The sequence below is a fragment of the Micromys minutus genome, assembly GCF_963924665.1.
Source record: "Micromys minutus genome assembly, chromosome: 11".
Lineage (NCBI taxonomy): Eukaryota > Metazoa > Chordata > Mammalia > Rodentia > Muridae > Micromys > Micromys minutus.
The window spans coordinates 52,581,069-52,602,947 of NC_137980.1; the positions used below are offsets into that span (position 1 = coordinate 52,581,069).

Below are 21,879 nucleotides of genomic sequence, written 5' to 3' on the forward strand. Positions count from 1 at the left end.
TCCCACCTGAACTAGCTGTGACTGGAGAGGACCACTGGAGGTAGGGACACGGGGATTGGGAATTCTATCTAGAGAATTCACAGCATGGGGAAAGACCCAGGATTCTGAAGTTCCCAGGACATTTGCACAGACTGTGCTATCTATGTGATGTGGGAAGCATCTGAGGAGCTCCAGGCCTGCACGCTGGGAACGACAGGGTCAGCAGCCTATAATCCAGGCTGACCCGAGACTCAAAATCTTCCTGCCTCAGCTTCCTGAGTGCTGCAGACTGCTGGAGTGATCAGGGCAAGCCTGCTGAGTCTCCTTGGTCAGCATGACAGCTACAAGGCATCTTAACCTGTGCTTTATAGGGGGTGGCGCCACCTCAGGGCTAAAAAAGGAACCTCAGGCTCAGGACTCGTGGTTTGGACTCGTGTCATTGGTAAAAACATTTATTGAGAGTTATTGAGCCCTTTCCAGGCCATGGGTACTGTGCCCAGCCCTCTGCACATTTTAGCATACTATGTCCTCGGGATACTCTAGGAGGTAGTGCTATATGAAGTCCTGCTGTACAGCTGAGGAACATGGAGCAGAAAGAGGTGACGTGCCTTGCTTAGGTCACACTGGTGAATCTGAAGCAAGGGCTGGGCTGGTAGCTACAGTCTAAGCCCCAGGCTAAGTGCCTCTTACATACTCACCTCATACAGTTGTCTGGGGGCTCGCTCATCATGAAGTGTTCTAGTAAGGCTTCCACACACAAGGACTCCTGCCACAGCCAACTAGCATCCCAACTGCCACCCCAGGTAACCTGGATAGGTGGGTGGGATCACCCTACCTTTTCTTGGTCGGTGCCCAAGTACCAGCCTCCATCAACCCCCCTGGGCACTTCATGCTCTGGTCATCTTACCACCGCTATGCCCTGAAGCTACAATGCTCGCCTCAGACCCTGTGAGTGCTACAGGTTTCTCTAGATAATCGAGGGGCATAGGACAGCAGTGGGACAAGGTTGACACGGTAACTTCCAAAAGGGATTGTGCCAGTGCACCCTCCCCGCCCCCCCCCACACCTCCGGGAAGTCCAGCCGGGTTACTCAGAGGCCTGGATGTAGACCGGGACAGCGAGCATGGCACACCCTCCCTCAGTTCCAGCCTGCAGCTCAGCAAGGGCCAGGTTGGAGCCCAGACCCTCAGTGTGCCCAGGCACCACCAGCTCCGGGTCCCCGCCCACCACAATAGACAACACAGCGTCCTGCTCAAAGGGTGGCTTGCCAGGGGCAGCCTCAGGAGAGGGCCCTGCCGCCTTCAGCTCCTCCAGCCCCAGCGGGTCCGGCAAGGGGTTCTCCTCCTTATGCACGCTGGAGATGCTGCCAGCACCACGAGCTGTTGTCCTCCTCCGGGGAGGTCGCCGGGTTTGCAGGTCCTTGTCCTTCGTGGGGCCCAGGCGGCAGCGGTGATCCTTGAGGTATTTGTGTCGTGAGAAGCCCTTGGCACAGCCTGCACAGCGGAACTTGTAGTTGCCTGTGTGCGCGCGTTGGTGCTCTGCTAGGTGGGCTCGGCGGCTGAAGGACTTGCTGCACAGCCCACACTTGTGGAGCTTCAGGCCTGGGGAATGAGGGGCCATCAGGGAGAGGCTCGACCCCTCACCCTGCATGTGTCCGTGGGGCTGGGCCTCAGCTGGCTCCGCTGTTGCCTCTCACCTTTCCCCTGCCACTCACTTCTCCGCTCGGCTGCTCCCTGCCCCTGGGCCTTTGTACTTTGCTGTTCCCCAGGTCTGAGGCTATGAGTAACCAGCCAAATCCCCAGGCCTTGGTGAACTCCGCAGGTCACACCTTGATGACCAGGCACAGCCACCTCTTGTAGGCGTCAGGCCTCACCTATGCCCCTCAGACCATCACCAGTGGAGAGAGATGCCTTCGTAAGATGCTGCCTAAACCCTGCCCTGAGGTCTCCTTTTCTACAGAGGACACAGTGTGCCCAGCCCCTCCTCAACCCTTCGCCCAGTGCTTAGGCCCCTCCCTCTGGTCTTTCCTTACCCAAGGGGCCTGTACTTGCTGTTCTCTCTGCCTGGGAGCATTCGGTACATGCTTCCTCAGGCTGGGGTCAAAAGGGGCAGCCAATTGCCTGACACCTACCCAGCAGGTAGCTACCAGCTTCCTGACTCGAGAGATGTCATGTAGCTCAAGATGGCTTTTTTGTTTTGAGACAGGGTTCCACCCTTGTAACCCTGGCTGTCCTGGAACTCGCTCTATAGACCAGGCTGGCCTCCAACTCAGAGATCCAACCCCACTGCTCCCAAGCACTGGGATTAAAGGTGAGCCACTCAGCTTCAGGCTGACTTTGAACTTGAACTCCTGATCGTTTGCTTCTATCTCCCAAGTGCTGGAACATGGTTGCTACCATGCTTAGTTTGTGTGTTGTTGGAGATCAAACCAAGGCTTTATGGATGCTAAGCTAAGCAAGTGCTCTACCCACTGAGCTACATTCCCAGTTTACTCTCCCATCTTCAAGCTTTTAACAGGAGCAACTTCATCTTCAAGGTAACTTTTGGAGACATTTTGTTACTCTATAGAGAAGATGCTACACTGATTTACCATAGATGTGGGGGTGGGGATGAACAGTGGTGTGGGGGTGGGGATGGACAGTGGTGTGGGGGTGGGGGTGGGCAGTGGTGTGGGGGTGGGGATGGACAGTGGGGGTGGGGATGGACAGTGGTGTGGGGGTGGGGATGGACAGTGGGGGTGGGATGGACAGTGGTGTGGGGGTGGGGATGGACAGTGGTGTGGGGATGGACAGTGGGGGTGGGGATGGACAGTGGTGTGGGGGTGGGGATGGACAGTGGTGTGGGGGTGGGGATGGACAGTGGGGGTGGGGATGGACAGTGGTGTGGGGGTGGGGATGGACAGTGGGGGTGGGATGGACAGTGGTGTGGGGGTGGGGTTGGACAGTGGTGTGGGGATGGACAGTGGGGGTGGGGATGGACAGTGGTGTGGGGGTGGGGATGGACAGTGGTGTGGGGGTGGGATGGACAGTGGTGTGGGGTGGGATGGACAGTGGTGTGGGGTGGGGTGGACAGTGGTGTGGGGGTGGACAGTGGTGTGGGGGTGGGGTGGACAGTGGGGGTGGGATGGACAGTGGTGTGGGGATGGACAGTGGTGTGGGGATGGACAGTGGTGTGGTGTGGGGGTGGGGTGGACAGTGGGGGTGGGATGGACAGTGGTGTGGGGATGGGATGGACAGTGGTGTGGGGATGGACAGTGGTGTGGGGGTGGGATGGACAGTGGTGTGGGGATGGGATGGACAGTGGTGTGGGGGTGGGATGGACAGTGGTGTGGGGATGGGATGGACAGTGGTGTGGGGATGGACAGTGGGGGTGGGGGTGGGGATGGACAGTGGTGTGGGGATGGACAGTGGTGTGGGGATGGACAGTGGTGTGGGGGTGGGCTGGACAGTGGTGTGGGGGTGGGATGGACAGTGGTGTGGGGGTGGGATGGACAGTGGTGTGGGGGTGGGATGGACAGTGGTGTGGGGGTGGGATGGACAGTGGTGTGGGGGTGGACAGTGGTGTGGAGGTGGACAGTGGTGTGGAGGTGGACAGTGGTGTGGGGGTGGTATTGACTGTGGGTGTGGTTGGGTGTGGACAAAGGATATGGAGGTGAGCATAGGCAGATGAGATGCTGATAAATAGTTTCCCCTGGGAAGGTGGCTACATCTTGGACGGCACGCACACACACCTCTATGTCACTGCACATAATCCAGTTCAGCCGCCTGTTCTCACAACTACTCTCTCTGGGACTGGGTTGTGTCTAAATTACCTCTGCCACCCCAGGGTCCCCAACACAGATCTGGCTGTAGCTCTCGGGAGCTGATGAGAAGAAAGAAACCCAGAATATGTCTCACACAGGTGTCCGCTTTTCCTTCTGAAGGCTCTATCTCAGAGAACCATCTTAGCCCATCCCTAAGCCTCTTACCGGCGTGGGAGAGGATGTGAGCTTTCAGCTTGTCCTGCCGGTTGAACTCTTTACTGCAGCCTGTGTGCATCCTGGAACCCAAAGCCATCGGTTATTGAGTGAGGAGCACCAATCCTCTCAGTGGCTCCTGCACCAGCCTGTCAATCAAAGGACTAAGCAGGGCGGGAGTGAGGTAGGCAGGGTCCTCAGCCCAGCCCTCCATATCGGCCCCTCTAAAGAATCTAACCTCAGCCCCATACATAAGGCACCTCTACTCACGAGAAGGGACATTTGTACTTCTTAAAGGGCTCATGGATCAGCATGTGTCTCTTCAGCTTGTCTTTGCGGTTGAATGCAGACTCGCACACCGAGCATTTGTAGGGCTTCTCACCTATAGAGACATGGGAACACCACATGGGTTCACTTAGGACCCAGCTCCACCCCCAATTGGCTTCTTATTCCTCCTGGTTCCGCACAGAGAATTTAGAGGGGTTTCTTTGGGGTTTCGCGACAAGTTTTCACTGTGTAGCCGATGCTGCACTGGAGTGCCCTCAGCCTTCCCACGTGCTAGGATACAGTGATATGTCACCACGTCACCATGGAACGCAAGGCTTGATGTTTGCCAGGAAAGCGCCACACCACAGTTGGGCAGCTCACATGTGTGCAGCGCCTTCTTCTGGTCTCACTGGGTACTGAATGCACATGGCATACACTCCCACAAACATGTTCATTTTTATATCTAAATCATCTTTTTTTCTACCTGTTAAACTAAAGTCACCCAATCTAGACAGTGACTGCAGTTACTAGGGAGAGAGCTGGGAGTACTTTATATGACCTGCCAGTCCTAGCTCGCAGGGATTTATTTCTGTCTATTTATTGTGTTGAGAGACTATTTCTATTGCCCAGCCTTATCTCAAACCCCTGGGTCCTCCCAGCTCCCTGAGTAGCCAGGATTGCAGGTGTACACCACACCCAGCCAGTACTTATTTTAAAGATAAAATTCAATTATGGGATAGGCAGGTTTACACAGGTGTGAGGACCTGAGTGCAAATCTCCAGAACTCCCAAAAAGCAGGGAGGGGTACATCGATCATCCTGTACTGCTAAAGGGAGAAGAGAGGAGGAGGCAGGAGAATCGCTGGGCAAAAAAGGGTCAAAGCAGGCCTAGCATACACAGCAGCGCAATGTACACACACACACACACACACACACACACACACACAAAACAAAAAACAAAAACTGAATCCTGTGGCACAAACCCATAACCCTAGCACTTGAGTTAGAGAGAGGCCGGAAGATCAGGAATGCAAGGTGAGCCTTGGCTATGTTTCATACGCCTGTCCTTCCTCCAAGAACGTTCAGTCATTAAAACAACTGCTTACTATACCTCAAGCTGGAAACCTAGGAAAGGGGTGGGAATTTGCAGGACGGTCAGTCACCCTACACCTATGAGGTCATCCAGCAGGGCTGGCACCCAGAGAGCAGAGCCAAAGTCTTCCCACTTGTCTCTGGGACTCACCTCTATTCTCAAGGTGGTGGGAACCCCGTGTCCACAGGGGAGGTGGTGGGAACCCCGTGCCCACAGGGGAGGTGGTGGGAACCCCGTGCCCACAGGGGAGGTGGTGGGAACCCCGTGCCCACAGGGGAGGTGGTGGGAACCCCGTGCCCACAGGGGAGGTGGTGGGAACCCCGTGCCCACAGGGGAGGTGGTGGGAACCCCGTGCCCACAGGGGAGGTGGTGGGAACCCCGTGCCCACAGGGGAGGTGGTGGGAACCCCGTGCCCACAGGGGAGGTGGTGGGAACCCCGTGCCCACAGGGGAGGTGGTGGGAACCCCGTGCCCACAGGGGAGGTGGTGGGAACCCCGTGCCCACAGGGGAGGTGGTGGGAACCCCGTGTCCACAGGGGAGGGCAGGGGAGTGGCAATCAGTGTGGAGAGCAGAAAGAGGGATCAAGGGAAGAGGCAGGAGGATGGAAAAGCAACAGAGGGGCAGTCCGGACTGGGGAGGAGTGGGCGGGGCACCCACCTGAGTGGATGTGGGCGTGCAGCTTGAGGTAGTGCTCCTTCCGGAAGAACTTCTTACAGATCTGGCACCTGAACCGGCCACCGCTGCCATGGGTTGGTAAGTGACGCCGCAGGTAGCGTTCACAAGGGAAGACCTAGAGGAAGACCTTGGTAGATCAGCTCCAGAACCCCCTTCCCAGACCGTCTACCCTCTGGGTCCCTGGTTTCTAGCTTCTTGGAAACTGTCAGACCTAACCGTCCAGAGCACTCAGCTCTCTAAACACTGGTGAGTCCAGTCAAAGCACGTTCCCTCCGTGTTACCACCCAGGCTGTTCCACACAAAGAACTTTTTTTTTCTTGGTCATAAACTCCTATTCATCCCTCAAGACCCAAGTCATATGCCAACGCCTCTGTGAAGGGTTCTTTACCACCTGGTGACATGCTAGACTAAGTCAGTCCATTGTCCCTCCTAGGGCCTCCTCTGAGGGAAATGCTGTGACACCTACCTTCTGGCAGTGTGGGCAGGGGAAGCTATGAGTGGCCGTCTGTACATGGTGCTCCAAGGCCTCAGGAGTAGAGTATTTGTTGACACACTTGGCACACCTAAGTGGGAAAGAAGAGAGAGGAGCGCTGGCAAGTTCCCCCTGCTTCCCCAAAACCAACTTAAAGAGGCAAAGTCCCCTGTACCGCTCATTCTCAATGTGCCCACTATCGGCTGAGCTGCTGAGACTTGTGGGAGCCCCTCTGGCTTCCCTGCCTCATTTTTACCCTGAAGTCCCTTATCCCCCGGCGAAGCCAGATGACACCTTTCCAAAGGAAAACCAGGGCTCAGTGATTAAGAGCACTGACTGCTCTCCCAGAGAACCTGGGTTCAATTTCTAGCATCTACAGTGGCAGCTCACAGCTTTCTGTGTCTCCGGTTGCAGGGGACACAGCGCCCTCTTCAGGTTTCCATTGATAAACAACAATAGCACTTTTTTTTTTTTTTTTTAATTTAAAGTAAAAAAAATCTTGGGGGACATGGGCCGTATTTATTATCCCAGTGGCACAGGGTAGAGACAGGAAGACCCGGCATTCAGGTTATCCTTGACTACATTCTCAAAAATTAAAAAAAATCCTCTGTATTTAACAAGAATGCCTTTTTGTAACTAGGGAGAACATACTATCTATCTATCTATCTATATATATTTATGTATATACATATATATATATATATATTTAGTAACCTCCAGTTACTAAATGCTGGGATTACATGTGCTGTGACACCAGGCAGTACATCATATTTTCAAAAGGGAAAAGAGGGAGGGGTCCCTGGTGTGATGTAGAACAGCACCTGGAAAACACATCAAGGGTTGCTGTGATTTAAGGCTAACCTCAGCTGCACACCAAGCTCCAGCCAGTCAGAGCCATGTAGCAACACCTCGACTCCAGTAAACAACAAAACAAAGACAAAACAAAACGAAAAGCAAAATTACAGTGAGTTGTAGGAGCTTCAATGGCTTGGGGACATTGCGTGGGCAGGCCAAGCAGATTAACCCTGAGGACGCACAGCGACCTCACAAACTTCCTTTACCTACCCAGAGGCATATCTTTCCACGAAGTTGTTGTCACTTTGTGTTTCTGAACAACACAGCAAAAGGACTGTAGCATCTCTTACTGAGCACCTGCTGTGTTCCAAGGACCATGCTTGATAGATTTCTCTCTTACTTGACCCTTACTAAGAGCCCAGGAGAAAGCTGGGCACAGTGGTCCTGGCCTAGAATCCCAGCTCTCTCCGGAAGCTGAGGTAACGGGGTCACTTCAAATGCAATGCTAGCTTCAGCTACATAGTGAGTTCAAGGCCTGCCTGGGTTACACTTGGAAAGCAAACCTGGAAGAGGAGGGGCGGGGTGTAACCGAACTGGTAGGATCTTGCCTAGCATCTAGGAGGCTCTTGGTTTGGTTCCCAACACTGCACAACTGAGGTGTGGTGGGACAGAAGTTACCCCAGCATCAGGAGGTAATGACAGGAAGATCAGAGGTCAGTGTCACCCTTAGCTACTTGGGGAGTTCGCGGCCAGCCTAAACTACATAAGAGAATTTGAGAGCAGTGAAGCAAGATCTTCAAAGGTCATCCTTGGTTATGCAGTGAAATCAGGTGGTGAGGAAGGGGAGACTCGTTCTAATAGGCTAAGCGCTATTAGCCTCCTTATCGCAGATAAGAAAATTAAGGTCCCCAAAGTCATACATCAGCCCCAGGCAGCTTGGGATCTGAGCTTTGGCAGGTGGCTCCAGAGTCCTTATCATTACCCTTGGGCACTTCTGAAGCAGCTGCATCCAAGCTGGTTCACACGCCTGTCCTCAGAGATCTCCATTTACTTATCTTCATTCCAGAAGCCTCGGGAAGAAGTTTCTGAGGTAAGAGAGACCACCTACCAGGTCCCTACAGGTGTAAGTTTGTTTAGAGATGCAAAAGCCATACCAACATGAAAACATTTAGTGGAAGGCGTCCCAGACAGATACCTGCCTTTACCTGTTCCCACAGACTCGGGACTGTTTGCAAAGCACACCTGCTTCTAACCAGCAGCCAGCAAATGGGCAGGAAAAACCCAAAGGGCAAAACTGTGATGGTAGGTGCCTGCAGGACGCACCCTCCCTAGTGATGGCCCAGAAAACACAGGGACATCCTCTAGGGAAGAGTGAAGACAAAACTGACAGCCTCAGGGACAAAGAGCTGAAAATCTACACGGCAATCTCATTTCTGACAACCCAGAAGACTGTTTTCTGTGTACCTGTGTGAGCTGGTATGCGTGCCTGCAGGAGCCCACAGAGACCAGAAGAGGGCACCAGATCCCTCTTCTGTTACAGGCAGTTCTGAACCACCATGTAGGCACTGGGAACTGAACCCAGGTCCTCTTTTTCTTTTTTCTATTTTGTTTTTAAGATTTATTTATTTTATATATGTGAGTACACTGTTGCTATCTTCATCCCATTAGAGATGGTTGTGAGCCACTACGTGGTTGCGGGGAATTTGAACTCAGGACCTCTAAAGAGCAGTCAATGCTCTTAACCACTGAGCCATCTCTCCAGCCCCCAGGTCCTCTTCAAATACTCTTACCCACCCACTGAACCATCTCTCTAGCCCTAAACATTTTTTCCCACTTCATTTGTATTTGTTTATTTATTTTGTGTGTATACTTGGCAGTGGGGGTGAGAGGACAGCTTTGTGGAAGTGAGTTCTTTCCCTCGGTCACGTTGGGTCATGGGGATCAAACCTAGACTGGGAAGCTTGGTAGCAAGCAGCTTTACTCCTGAACCATCTTTCTGGCCCCTAGTTACTCTTTTCTACGATAAAAGACTGGCAAACAAAGAATGATCTAAGAAGAGTCAGTTTCCTTTTTCTACTTGTACCAACACTCAGACACTCCAGGCAGGACCTCGGCTTTCAGCCTCAGACTCCCTTCAAAATGTGTGATTTAACCTGAGCGCGGAGCTCCCTGCCCTCTAGTCCAGCATGGTACATACTTGTAGACGGTGCTGTCCTTCCTGGGGCTGTTCTGGGGCAGGAGACTGTGGGAGTACTGGTGGACGCCCAGGTCATACAGTGAGGGGAAGTCCTTGCTACAGAGGTGACAGCGATAGCTCAGCTCCTCCTGGTGGCTTCGGATGTGCTCCAGAAAGGTGTCCAGCTTGGGGAACATCTGGGCACAGCTTTTGACCACACACTTGTACACCTGGAAGGGAGACAGTGGAAGGTGAGAACGGTGGGCATCGCCTCTACCACTGCCACAGCCATGCAGAAGATGAGGCTGCATACACTGCGTGGACAGCCTGCCAACCACAGATGAAAGCAGACGCTCCCAAGTGCTGGGCAAGCAGGCTAGTACTGAGGTCTGTCTCTTAGCTCTCTTCTTGGTTCTTACTTTGATACAAGTGCTCACTAAGTCTGCCCAGGCTGGCTTTGAACTCACTTCGTAGCTCAGTTAGGCCTTGAATTGACATTCTCCTGCATGAGCCTCCTCAGGATCACAGGGATGGCACTTGCTCAGTGCCTGGGTTCACTATAATTAGAGGGTTCTCTTCTTTTGGCCAGTCATCCTCCCATTACAGATGGTTGTGAGCCACCATGTGGATCCCGGGAATTGAACTCAGGACCTCTGAAAGAGCAGTCAGTGCTCTTAACTGCTGAGCCATGTCTCCAACCCTCCCTTAGTCTTTGTGAAGCTTGACTGCATCTATAAAATTTACCCAAGACCTGGAAATACAGCAAAGGGATAACATTATGCCCTTTTGATGTCACACAGGATCATGTCGTAACTCAGAACAAGGGGACATTGCTAGCTGAGACCAGTGGTACATACCTGTGACCCCAGCACTTGGGAAGAAAAGGTAAGAGGGTCTGGAGAGCCCAAGATCACGATCAGTAGGGGCTGGAGTGATGGCTCAGCCATTAGGAGCATTTGTTGCTCCTGCAGAGGACCCAGGTTCAATTCCCAGCTCCCACATAGTAGTTCATAACCACCCACAACTCCGATTGCAGGGGATTCAATGCTTTTTTCTGATTCCCAGAACACTGGGCATACATATACTCAAGCAAAACATTCATACACAAAAACAGAGTAAATAAGTCGTTAAACATTTTTTAAAAAATCATCTTTAGCTACATGGTGAGTTTGCAACTAGCCTGAGCTACATGAAACTGCATATCAAAAAAAGAAAAAGAAAAAAAATATCTGAGAGGCACCATTGCTAGGATCTCAAACCTGGCAGGGTGTTGATGGCCCAAACATCATCTCTGAGAATACTAGTCTGGGGACCATCTTTAAAACCACTACCCAACAAACTTCCCTAGAGTTCTCTTGCTCCTTGAGGACATGGCTATTTTTGACTATTTATTATTGACTTAGGATCAAGACTCTCAAGTTCAATGTTAATTTGTAAGTAATATATATTCTGATATAAATCATTTTTAAGATTAAACGTGTGATACTGCGTATGTAATTCAGGGTCTTGTTCATATCCCTAGTCCTAATGGGAGAACCTTTTTTTGGGAGGGTCAGGCTATGGATGAGACATTAATAGCATTTGCATCTAGCTTAGCAGTCTGATGTAGGACAGTCAAACGTAGAGACAGGTGTCATGTACTATGTGATACTATCCTTTCATGAACTATGTGACATTCTGACATGTCTGATGTTAAGTCTATGAACAAATATGCTTTTAGTATTTTGAAAGTTCTAGTAGCCATCCGTATTCCTCAGGTGTCCACACAACGTCAAGCTCTTTTTATTCTTAATCACATGGACTCCAATTTCCCCAGGGTAGCAACAGACTGGGTAAAACCCTTCACCCTCTTGACAGCCTTGTATCTAGTGCCAGTGGTGTGGCTCCTTCCCTGGCAACGATCTCTGGGGACATCGTTCCTCTCAAAACAAAACAGCAACAGCCTGCTGGCTAGAATCCCTTCTGCTTTTTTGCATTCGTCTTGACTGGCAGCCATATAAATGTGAGCCGGAGATACAGCAACTATTCTGCAGCTCTGAGGGTGAACGGCACAAGCCAAAGACTCTAGAGCAAGCCTGGCCCACGATGATACACCTAGCCTGCTAGCCAAGCCCCTTACTGCTCATTTCTGGCCTATTTTGATAGGAGAGAAATAAAGCCCTAACTTTTGGCTCATTTTCTATTACCATATGCAGATTAATAGTCTCCTACTTGATAAGAGTGGCGTCTTAATAGTGATAAGAGCAAAGGCTCTGGAGCCGGGGACGCTGCTCATTTTGCTTACCTACCATGCACAAAGCCCACTAACACCTCATAGATGGGCACACACACGATCTCAGTGCTTGGAAGATCAGTTCAAGGTTAGTCTCAGCACAGCACACACATGTGCATGCATATGCCAGTACAGTGCCCCCAGAGGCTAGAAGAGGTGCCATCCCTTGGAGCTAGGGTTGCAGGCAGTTGTGAGCCACCTGATACGGGTGCTGGGGACTGAACTCTGTGCACTTAACCACTAAGCCTTGGCTTTATTTTAAGAACATTTGTCTTTATTTATTTAAGAATTATTTATTTATTATATGTATATGAGTACACTGTAGCTGTCTTCAGACACACCAGAAGAGGGCATCACATCCCATTACAGATGGTTATGAGCCACCATGTGGGTGCTGGGAATTGAACTCAGGACCTCTGGAAGCGGTCAGTGCTCTTAACCATTGAGCCATCTCCAGCCCCAACCTTGAACTTTTAATCCTCCTTCACTACTTCCCTGCTCAGTTTACAACCTTTATCTTTAAACAAAAATAAAACAAATCTGTCTCTGATCCATAAGAGATGCAGAAAATTTTAGGACAGGTTTCCCCTGTTCATAAGAAATACTACGACCGGATATTCTATGAAGAATCACCCTGAGAGGGCAGCAGGTAAAGCACTGAACCTGACAACCTGACTTCAATTTCTGGAACCACCATGGTGGAAGGAGAGAACCAACTCCCATGAGTTGTCTTCTGATCTTCACATGCTCTCCGACACTTGTACAAGTGTGTGCTCATGAGAGCACACATATTAAATAAAGAAAGGTCAGGAACAGTGCGGGCATGGTGATGTTCTTTAATCTCAGCAGAAGCAAGGAGGCAGAAGCAAGCAGATCTTTGCAAATTGGAGTCTGGCCTGGTCTACATAGCCAGTTCCAGTCAGCCTGGGCTACACAGACATAACCTGTTACTTAAAAAAAAAAAAAAAGCCACACCCACTTTGATGCCAAGCAGAGGAATTAACCTGGCTCAGCCTCCAGGTGTCCGATAACAAAGTCCCTAACCATTTAAGCCAGCTAACTCAAAGGTCTCTAGGATCTAACCTAATTACCATTGCTCCCTTCTGCCAGGAACCTACCCTCAGGACAGAGCCAGGGAAAAGGCTGGGCTAACCCCTGTCCCTTCCCAGGCTGCAGGGGTGACCTCAGTGTCATCAGGTTCATAAGAGGAGAGCTGCGCCCACCCTCTGCTTTCACCCCCACCCACCTGCTCCTTCTTGTGCTGGATCATGTGGGACTTGAGCTGGAAGTAGGTGTTGAACTTGCCGGGGCAGAACTGACAGAGGTAGGAGCTGTCGATAAGAAGCACCTGCTTGGCCTCTGGCTTGTCACCTTCCTCCTCTCCCGCCATGGGCAGGGCCTGGGGCTGTGTGGTGCTGGGCAGGGACTGACCCAACCCTGTGCAGAAAAAGAAAAAAGTCACAGGGAAGGGCTTTGATGAGGCAGGACAAGAGCCACCGGACATGGGAAGGCTCCTGGGACATCCATCTCCTGCAGACTTGCTGCCAGACAAGGGTTCAAGGCTGCACTGGAACCCAGCATATGTGCTCCAGTACAGCCATATAGGAGGCTAAAATACTAACACACATTTGCTCCCCAGACAGGGTCTCATGGAGTCCAGACTGGCCTCAAATATGCTTTGTAGCTAAAAGTGACCTTGACCTTCTGTTTTTGTTCGCTCTTTAAAATGAATTTATTTATGTAAATTGATAATTTTTTTTAAAAAACTCTTTATTTACTTTAAGCATGCAAATACACTGTTGCTGTCCTCAGACACACCAGAAGAAGGCATCAGATCTCATTACAGATGGCTGTGAGCCACCATGTGGTTGCTGGGAATTGAACTCAGGACCTCTGGAAGAGCAGTCAGTGCTCTTAACCACTGAGCCATCTCTCCAGCCCCAACCTTGAACTTTTAATCCTCTTCCACTACTTCCCTGCTCAGTTTATATACCGTCAGGACCTGAGCCCAGGGCATCCTGTGTGGAGGCAAACACTCTAGCCTGAGCTACATCCACAGTCCTTGGTATAAATTCTGACTGAGACAGCTAATGACCTCTGTTCCTCTCCCTTTGCTTAGACACTGAAGACTCCTGTGCGTACTCACACTGCCTCCCAGGCCTTGCTAAGTAGGACACTTCCCTTTTCTAACTCCATCCTTTACTCTCCCTCACATCAGGAGCCTTGAACAGACGATGCCCTACATAGAACGGGTGAAGCAGCGCAGGTCTGTAACCAAAGCATTAGAAGGTGGAGACAGGAAGATCAGGCGTCCAAGGTCATTCTCAGCTATATAGCAGGTTCTAAGCCAGCCCAGGCTATGAGAGACTCAGGGGAGGGGAAGGATACAGGAAAGGAAGGAAGGAAGGAAGGATGGAAGGAAGGAAAGGATGGATATAGATTCTAATATGGGATTCAGACTCAGTCAGAAAGAAAGAGATAGTAACTGACTAGTGGGTGATATCTGCCCTGGACAGCATCAGCGTAATGGCGTCCCCCAGTGCTCTCTTTTTGAGACAGGCTGCTGTACAGCACAGATTGGATTCAGCATGTAGCAGAGACTGCGCCCACTCCTGCTCCTCCCATCTTAGCTTCACCAAGGCTGGGATGGTCCACCACACCCAGCTCACTAGCTCCCATTTCATAGATAAGGGGGGCTAAAGCCCAGGGAAGTCACAGAGGCCACCCGACTAGCGACAAAGCCTACGAGGCTGGGACTGAACCTGGAGAGCTCTGCTCTGGAACACAGGAGACCAGACAGCGCTCTGAAGCTTCAGAGGGGACGCGTGGCCCCTCCCAGTCCACTCACCTGTGTCTTCCTCTTCTTGCCTGTTGGGGTTCAAAGCCATGACTTGTACTGTCACAGAGTTTCGGGAAACCGTGCCACCACTTTTCCCTGGAGGCCACACCTTATGAGTTTGCATGTGCTTCTTAACATTAGACTTCTGGGCAAAGGCACGGCCGCATGCAATGCACTGAAAGGGCTTTTCCCCTGTGTGGCTGTAGGAACAAGGTTAGTCAGCATTCTTGTGTACAAACAGGGACATGGCCTCCACCCAGGAGCTCACAGTCATGAGGAGGGCCCAGAGATCTGTTCCCAGTTTGGCAGATAGACCAAAGGTAGAAAGACAGGCTCTTGAGCTCTCAATGAACAGACCCTCTTCGTGTGTGTGTGTGTGTGTGTGTGTGTGTGTGTGTGTGTGTGTGTGTGTAAAGATGTTCTCTGTTCAAGAGTGCTGTCCACACAGAGCTGCCAATCTTCCTGAGTACTGCTCAGGCCCCTGATCTGAGAAGAATGTGGAAACCCTCCTCTGTACTGCAGACCCACAGATGGGCAGAGGGCCTGAGAAGGGGCCTCACTTCCTGGCCCTGTGCTGGAGACAGCCTGTCCCCAGGGCTACCTTCGGATGTGCTGCTGAAGATCAAAGTTTTTGGTGAATGACTTGTCACAGTAGGAACACTTGAGTTTCTGAGCCTTTGGCTTCCCTGCAGCTGAAAGACAGTGAGAGGAATGGTTAGGCTGAGGGCCCAGCAGAGGGACCAGGGTACAGAGAGAACAGGAGCCTCCAACTGCTTGTCCCTGTCCCTGGGGTCAGACAGGGCTACCTTGGAGACATCTGTAGACAGTGTAAGAGGGAAAGTCCAAGCCTTGCTCTGAAGGGAACAGATAGAGCTCTCTCAAATGCTTCCTCTGCTCTGTGATGAAATTCACCCGCTCTGCCCTGGCCTTCAGCACCCCACATCCTCTGCCCCGCCAGCTTCTGCATCTCCTCCATCTTGCAATGGACTCCTTGCTACTGTGATGTCCGCACACATGATTACCTCAGGACCTTGTATCTGTTTGTTCCCCGCCTGGAAAGCTTGCCCCAGGTACCAACATGACTCCTTCCTTCCTCCTTTTCTAGCCTGCCTGTCTCCGTTAAACTGTGAGTGACACAGAGGAGTCTCTGGACCAGGGCCTTAACCCCCAGAGGGCAATGCACAGATGTTAATGCGCATTTGTGGAAAGAAGGGATAGGGAAAAGCTTGAAAGGGAAGCCCTTAAGAAATTCACCACATCCGCCCCCCCTCCCCCATTCTGCCTCCATTGCTCTGGTGCCACACTTTACGTGTAACTGATGGCCAGTTCCGTCTCCTCCTTCCAACATCCCCTATGTCAAAGGATAGTTAGGGTTCCTGGCTAAGTGAAATATTTCCTAACTTTCTTTGCAGCTATGCATGACCACATGGCTACATACAGAAAAGTACCATCTAGAACTTTGGGAAGCTGGGAGGTACCCTTGACCCTTCTCTTCCTTCTCTTTCTTCCTATCTAGAGCATGGAACTGATGACCGGCATCCTGGCAGCCTGCCTAGATGACAAGGTACCCTGATAAGCCATGTCCCTAGAAAACATGCTCTAGGGACAGAGAAACAGAACAACAAAAGTAACGTGGGTGCTTGGTGACAGTGCCGCAGACTTCCCAGACTTCCTGCTTTTGGTCTAAGGAAAGAAAACCCTAACTGTTCTGACGTCACTGTATTTCAGGTTTTCCAGTACGTGCCACCTAACTCAACCCTAACCATTTTAACAGCAAAGACCAGGACCAAGCAACTTGTGGAGAGGCCAATGCCAAGGAAAGATGCCCAGGTCAGGGGGTGGCCAACCTTCTGGGAGTCCACTGGCACCTTTAGCACGTCTGGTCTTCAGCGTTGGCGGGGAGTCAAAGGTGGCCACCGTGCTCCCAGTGGCACTGGTCATGGGGGCAGCGGCACTGGGTCCTTTGGGTTTGAATTCCTGCTTGCCCGGGCTGTACACTGCGGGTGTGGGGTACACTGGAGCCTCCACACACTGGGTTGGCACCTGGAAGGACAGCACTGTGACAGGGGAGAGCCTTTGAAGGGACAGGATAGCTCCCCAGCCACAGACCCTCACTGTGGCCCTAGCTGCTTTCAATCACCACCATTCCATCACTGCCAAAGCTTACCCCTGGCTCACACAAGCTCAGTATTCCCAAGACCCCTTAGGACTTCATGGGCCAGTAAGATGGCTCAGTGGGTAAACCCCTTTGCTGCCAAGACTCCTGACCCGGGTTCGAGCCCTAGGTCCCACAGGGTAGGAGAATGGACCCTCACAAGTTGTCCTCTGACCTCCACACACATGCCCCCATCCACTAAATAAAAGAAATAAAGGGGAGGAGGGACTTCATGAAGTAGCGTTGGCGCTGGGCTGTCTGGGTTTAAGCCCAGACTCAGCTACTCAGCCCTAAGTGGCCTCACACAGTTTGCATGTTCCAACTGTAGACTGCATGCTTTGATTACAGCCCTCCTTTTCCCAACCCAGGCAGTCATGAGAAGAGGGTTGGGTCTGCTTCTGTTCCCCATGATGACTGTGCCCAGTTCCTCTGACGGCCCCCACCACACCACTGCCCCCGCTCACCTCCAGGGGTGGGTATGGCTGCATCCCCAGGGCCTGAATCTCCACCGTTCCATTCCCCGACATGGGAGCAGCTGCATTGTATACCTCCACCACGCTGTTCCCAACAGGGTTGGAGCGCCCAGAAGGGCCCAGGGTCTGGGGTGGGGGAGGTGGAGGTTGGGGGGGTGGGGGTAGGGGTGGAGGGGGTGGAGGAGGGGGTGGAGGCTGGGTGAGGTAATTGGGCACAGGATGCATGTTCAAGCTGTTCTGCAATTGGAAGAGAAAATGGCAGCATTGAAGTGTCTCGTTCACCGGTTGAAAGGCTTTAGCCAGCTTGTGGAAGGGACACCAGCCCACTGGGTAGCTCAGAGGACAGTGCTGAGACAGGGAAGGAAACAAAGACCTGGAAGGATTTCAAAGGACATCAGCTGGGGGCTTCGATCCGTCTTCTCTATAGTTGGCTAGGCTAGCTTGCCTTGGGCATATGCAGGTCAACAGAGGGAGCCTAGCAAGGGTATTGCCAACAAAGAAAGGAAAACAAAAGTTCATAGAGCATGACTGGCTCTTGATTGTTACTCAAGACTGACTTTGGGACATTTCCCAAGACACTGACCACTGAACAGCTGCTTACTGGAATAGACCAGAAATGGGGCTTCTGAAAGCATGATCACCATATGCATTAGAAAACCTCCAGGAGACACTATGTTTTCTATTTTGTTTTAATGGATTCAGAATAAAAACAGAAGTTAAAGTAGCTGGAGAGGGCTGTCAGGGCTCCACTGCTCTGCGGGGCTGGCCAGAGAAGGCAGACAGTCCCTTCCATGTAGGGGCACTGGGGCGAAGGCCATTTTCTTCTGTGATATTCTGATATCTCAGACTTAGCTTTCAGGCCTGAAATTAAACTCTTGAGAAGCGTAGTAGGCCCTGGGGGGAATCACTCCCCACCATTTGCAAGAAGAAAAAAATAGAGCCCCATGAGAAAGCCCCACCTCCTTACCTGCACAGGTGGGGGTCCTTGAGGCATTGGCTGGTCCAGGGATGTGAAGGCTGACATGGCAGACATGAGCACATCATCACTCACCAGGATGTTCCCTTGCACCAGGGTCTGGATCAGTGGGGATGGGGGCACCGTGATGTATGTGGAGATCTAAGAAAGAGAGGAGGGGCATGTCTGTGGCTCTAGAACGAAGCTGGGGGGGGGGTAACATAAAAGGCCTAAATTTGACAGGCCACACCTTTAATCCCTGCTCTCAGAGGCAGAGGCAGGTGAGCCTCTGGGTTCGAGGCCAGCCTGGTCCACAGAGTGAGTTCCAGAATAGCCATTGTTACACAGAGAAACCCTACCTCAACAAAAACAAGAATAAAAGGAAGAAAAATAAACAAACCCTAAGTTCAAGCCACACATAAGGAGTCTACCTCTAAAACCCTAGTACCTGGAAGACCAAAGGCTAACTTTTTTTTCCCTCAAAGATTTTTATTTATTTTATACATATTTGTGCTCAATTTGTATATATGCCTGCACACCAGACGATCCCATTATAGATGGCTGTGAGCCACCATGTGGTTGCTAGGAATTGAACTCAGGACCTTGAGAAGAACATACAGTGCTCTTAACCGCTGAGCCATCTCTCCAGCTCCCAGAGGCTAACTTTTTACACAGTAAGTTTTAGAGCAGCCTGTGCTACAGCCTGTGACCAGACTGTCTCAAAAACTAAAGCAAGTTAAAAGCACTGACTGCTCTTGCAGAGGACCCAGGGTCAGTTCTCAGCACCCACATGGTGGTTTCCAACCATCTGTAACTCTAGCCTCAGGGGACATGATGTCCTCTTCTGTTCTCCAAGGGCATCGAGTATACATACATGCAGGCAAAACACTCACATATAAAGTACTATGAGTAAATCTAAAACACAAACAAACCAAAAATAACACCACCACCACCACCAACAACAAACAAACCCACGAACAACAGACAGTAAGAGAAAGACCCAGGTTCTGAAGTCTTCCTGCCTCTGCTGCTCCCTGTCACTTGACATGTGGCAACCACTGTACATCTTGGAGCCTCCAATTAGTCACTATCAGTGAGGAGGGGTCATGTCACATCTCTTGAAAAGGCACAGACTTTTGGTCCAGCAGTAACACTACTGGCTCCTGTCGTAGGGAAGCACAGCTCACAGAGCAGCCCGCATGGTAAAGTGTGGGTCTGTTTAGGTCCCTCTTCTCAAGACTCTCCAGTGGTTCCTCCGTCTAAGTAAACTCACGCAGCGTACATGATCTGATCTCCTAACTCGCTCAGCCCCATCCACGAGCCACAGATGCCACCCTTCCCTTAGAGCCTTTGCACCTGTGAACACTGGAACACCTGTCATATGTGTAAGCCTGTTTTCTCACCCCTTAATGTCCCACCCCATCTCAGCATCCAAGACACTAAGAAAAGCATAACTTACTTGTTTAGAAAATTCATTTTGGAAGCTCAAGGACAATTTAATAGTGTTTAAAAGAAAAACCCTCAGTGTGGTTGAAATTAAAAGAGGGCAGACACAAGGCCTGCCACTGGACGAGAAGGACGAGTAGGCAGGAATAAAGTTTTAGAAAGGAGAGAGAGGGGAGGCAAGATGGAGGAAGATGAGGATGATCCTCTCTGCATGTCTCTGCATAGCTACAGGTTGTTATGAATATTTTATAACGGATGGACTTGTACAGGATGATTTGTCTTGTCTAGATGGGAAAATTATATCATTTGGCTCTGAGTTTATAGTGTGGACGTTTTGTGGCGTGTAAAATTTACAGAGAAAATCTGAGATAAAGCCATTGTTAAATTACAAGTCTCTGGGGCTGGAGAGATGGCTCTGTGGTTAAGAGCACTGACTGTTCTTCCAGAGGACCAGAGTTCAAATCCCAGCAACCACATGGTGGCTCACAACCATCTGTAATGGGATCCGATGCCCTCTTCTGGTGTGTCTGAAGACAGCTAGTGTATTCACATACATAAAATAAATAATTCTTAAAAAAAAAATTACAAATCTCTGGAGTTTTGAATTTGTCGGGCTGGTTGGAGTGTCGGTAGAGTTCGTGGCTGGCCCTCAAGATAAATATATGTTAGTTCTATATGGCCCGCCAGAGCTAACGTGGAGAGACTGCCCGGGTCAGAGAGTGGTGACATGCTAGATCTGGTCACTGTCTTTTTAATATTTACCATAACACCTCAGGGCAGGCACATTGTAACTTTCAGCCATTGGCTAAAGGAAGAAAATAGAGGAAAGAAATGCAAAACAACATACACAATACATACCACTCACACCAGCACAGAGATCAGACACATGGCAGGCAAGGCCACACAGTGGAAAACTAAGCTTCAGAGCAAGAGTAAGGAACCGCAAGGTGTCGGTGTTAGAGAAAGTGTACTTAGGAAAGAGAGTGAATGAAGAAGACTGGTTATGCTGATCTGAATGATCTAGAAAAGTGGGCATACGTTGCTGCCACCTTGTAAGATACAGCCCAGTGCAGCCTTGAACTCTTGATTCTCCTGCTCCAGATTCCTCAGTGTTAGAATTACAGATATACATCAGTATGCCCAGCAAAGCATGTCTATCTTCATGCATTTGTGTCCTATCCATCCACCCAGCTCCACAACGATAGAGTCTTCACCTATCCTGCTCAATACTGTTCCTCTAAAGCTCAGTACAGCGTGTGAAAGAACCTGCTATAGGAATCACCAAGCAGAGGAAGGAATGACTGACTACCTGGCGGTTGGCAGGAGGCGGGGCCTGCTGGACGGCAGCAGGTGCTGCTGCCGGTGTATAGATGCTGTTGGTAGCCAAGGAGACCGTGGCCAGGGCGGGGGCGTTCCCCTGACACTGTTCACGCTTGTGGGTCATGAAGGCCGGCAGTGAGTTGAACTGCTTCTTACACTTCCCGCAGAGAAAGACATCCTCATCATCTGGGCCAGAGCAGTAGTTGAAGAGGCCACACATGAAGTGGAGTAACAAAAAAAGCAAGAGTGAGTCAGGGGGGAATCAGTGAAGAATGGGAAATCTCAACTCTCAGAGCAGCAAGTCTGAAAATGTTGTGTGGCTTGCTATACAGGGGTCGAGCATCAACCATGTGCTTCCCAGGAATATCCAGAGCCCAGCAGGTGCCTTCAGGAAGGGCCAGCTGTGTGCAGCCAGGTATCAGATAATTTAAAATAAGGAAACATACAGTGATCTCACTTCCAAGTTGACCAATAGTCTATTCTGACTGAATTGACTCTCCAATCCACCATGGAGCCACTTCCTCACACCTCTGCACCCACTATTCCCCTGCCTCAGTGGATCTCAGATCAACTCACTCTGCAAGGCTCATCAGCTTTAAGAAGCCTCCTTTATAAAGATTTATTTGTATCTTTTAAATTATGTGCATGTGTGTATTTGTGTCTGTGCATACAAGTGCAGTGCCCTCAGAGGCCAGAAGAGGGCACTAGATCTCCTGGAACTGAAGTTACAGGCCGTGATGAGTCATCTTAAGTGTATGCTGGGAATGGAACTCAGGTCCTCTGCAAAAACTCTTAACTGCCGAGTCATGTCCTGCACTCCCATGAAGTCTGCTTATAGCCAGAGTCACAATTCCTTATTCCACGCTGGCCTCACAAATAATTTTCTTACTACCACCAGCTTACATGTTCTCAGGGAAAGAAGCATGTTTTATTCATCAGCATGGCTGTGATAGGCACCCAAAAGGTCCTTAGAGGGTATGTGTGAATAAATAAATGAAAAACCACTCA

The 21,879-nt window shown here is 50.7% G+C and overlaps 1 protein-coding gene across 2 annotated transcripts in view; it reads right to left on the minus strand.

Annotated features, from left to right (window-relative positions):
• Positions 1 to 943: 943 nt before the first annotated feature.
• Positions 944 to 21,879, minus strand: part of ZNF341 (zinc finger protein 341) — a 30,793-nt gene continuing 9,857 nt past the window's right edge. The window contains exons 3-15 of one of the 2 annotated variants that reach the window (XM_080925033.1): positions 20,861 to 21,057; positions 18,118 to 18,267; positions 17,142 to 17,387; positions 16,391 to 16,565; positions 15,124 to 15,214; positions 14,532 to 14,722; positions 12,930 to 13,120; positions 9,433 to 9,641; positions 6,435 to 6,531; positions 5,951 to 6,083; positions 4,205 to 4,316; positions 3,947 to 4,017; positions 944 to 1,580 (exon numbers count right to left, since the gene is read on the minus strand). In XM_080925033.1, the coding sequence (XP_080781159.1) occupies positions 1,066 to 1,580; positions 3,947 to 4,017; positions 4,205 to 4,316; positions 5,951 to 6,083; positions 6,435 to 6,531; positions 9,433 to 9,641; positions 12,930 to 13,120; positions 14,532 to 14,722; positions 15,124 to 15,214; positions 16,391 to 16,565; positions 17,142 to 17,387; positions 18,118 to 18,267; positions 20,861 to 21,057 (2,378 nt within the window). In that variant the 3' untranslated portion in view covers positions 944 to 1,065. Of the gene's footprint in view, positions 1,581 to 3,946; positions 4,018 to 4,204; positions 4,317 to 5,950; positions 6,084 to 6,434; positions 6,532 to 9,432; positions 9,642 to 12,929; positions 13,121 to 14,531; positions 14,723 to 15,123; positions 15,215 to 16,369; positions 16,566 to 17,141; positions 17,388 to 18,117; positions 18,268 to 20,860; positions 21,058 to 21,879 lie in introns of both variants that reach the window. The other variant, XM_080925032.1, reaches the window with a different exon arrangement.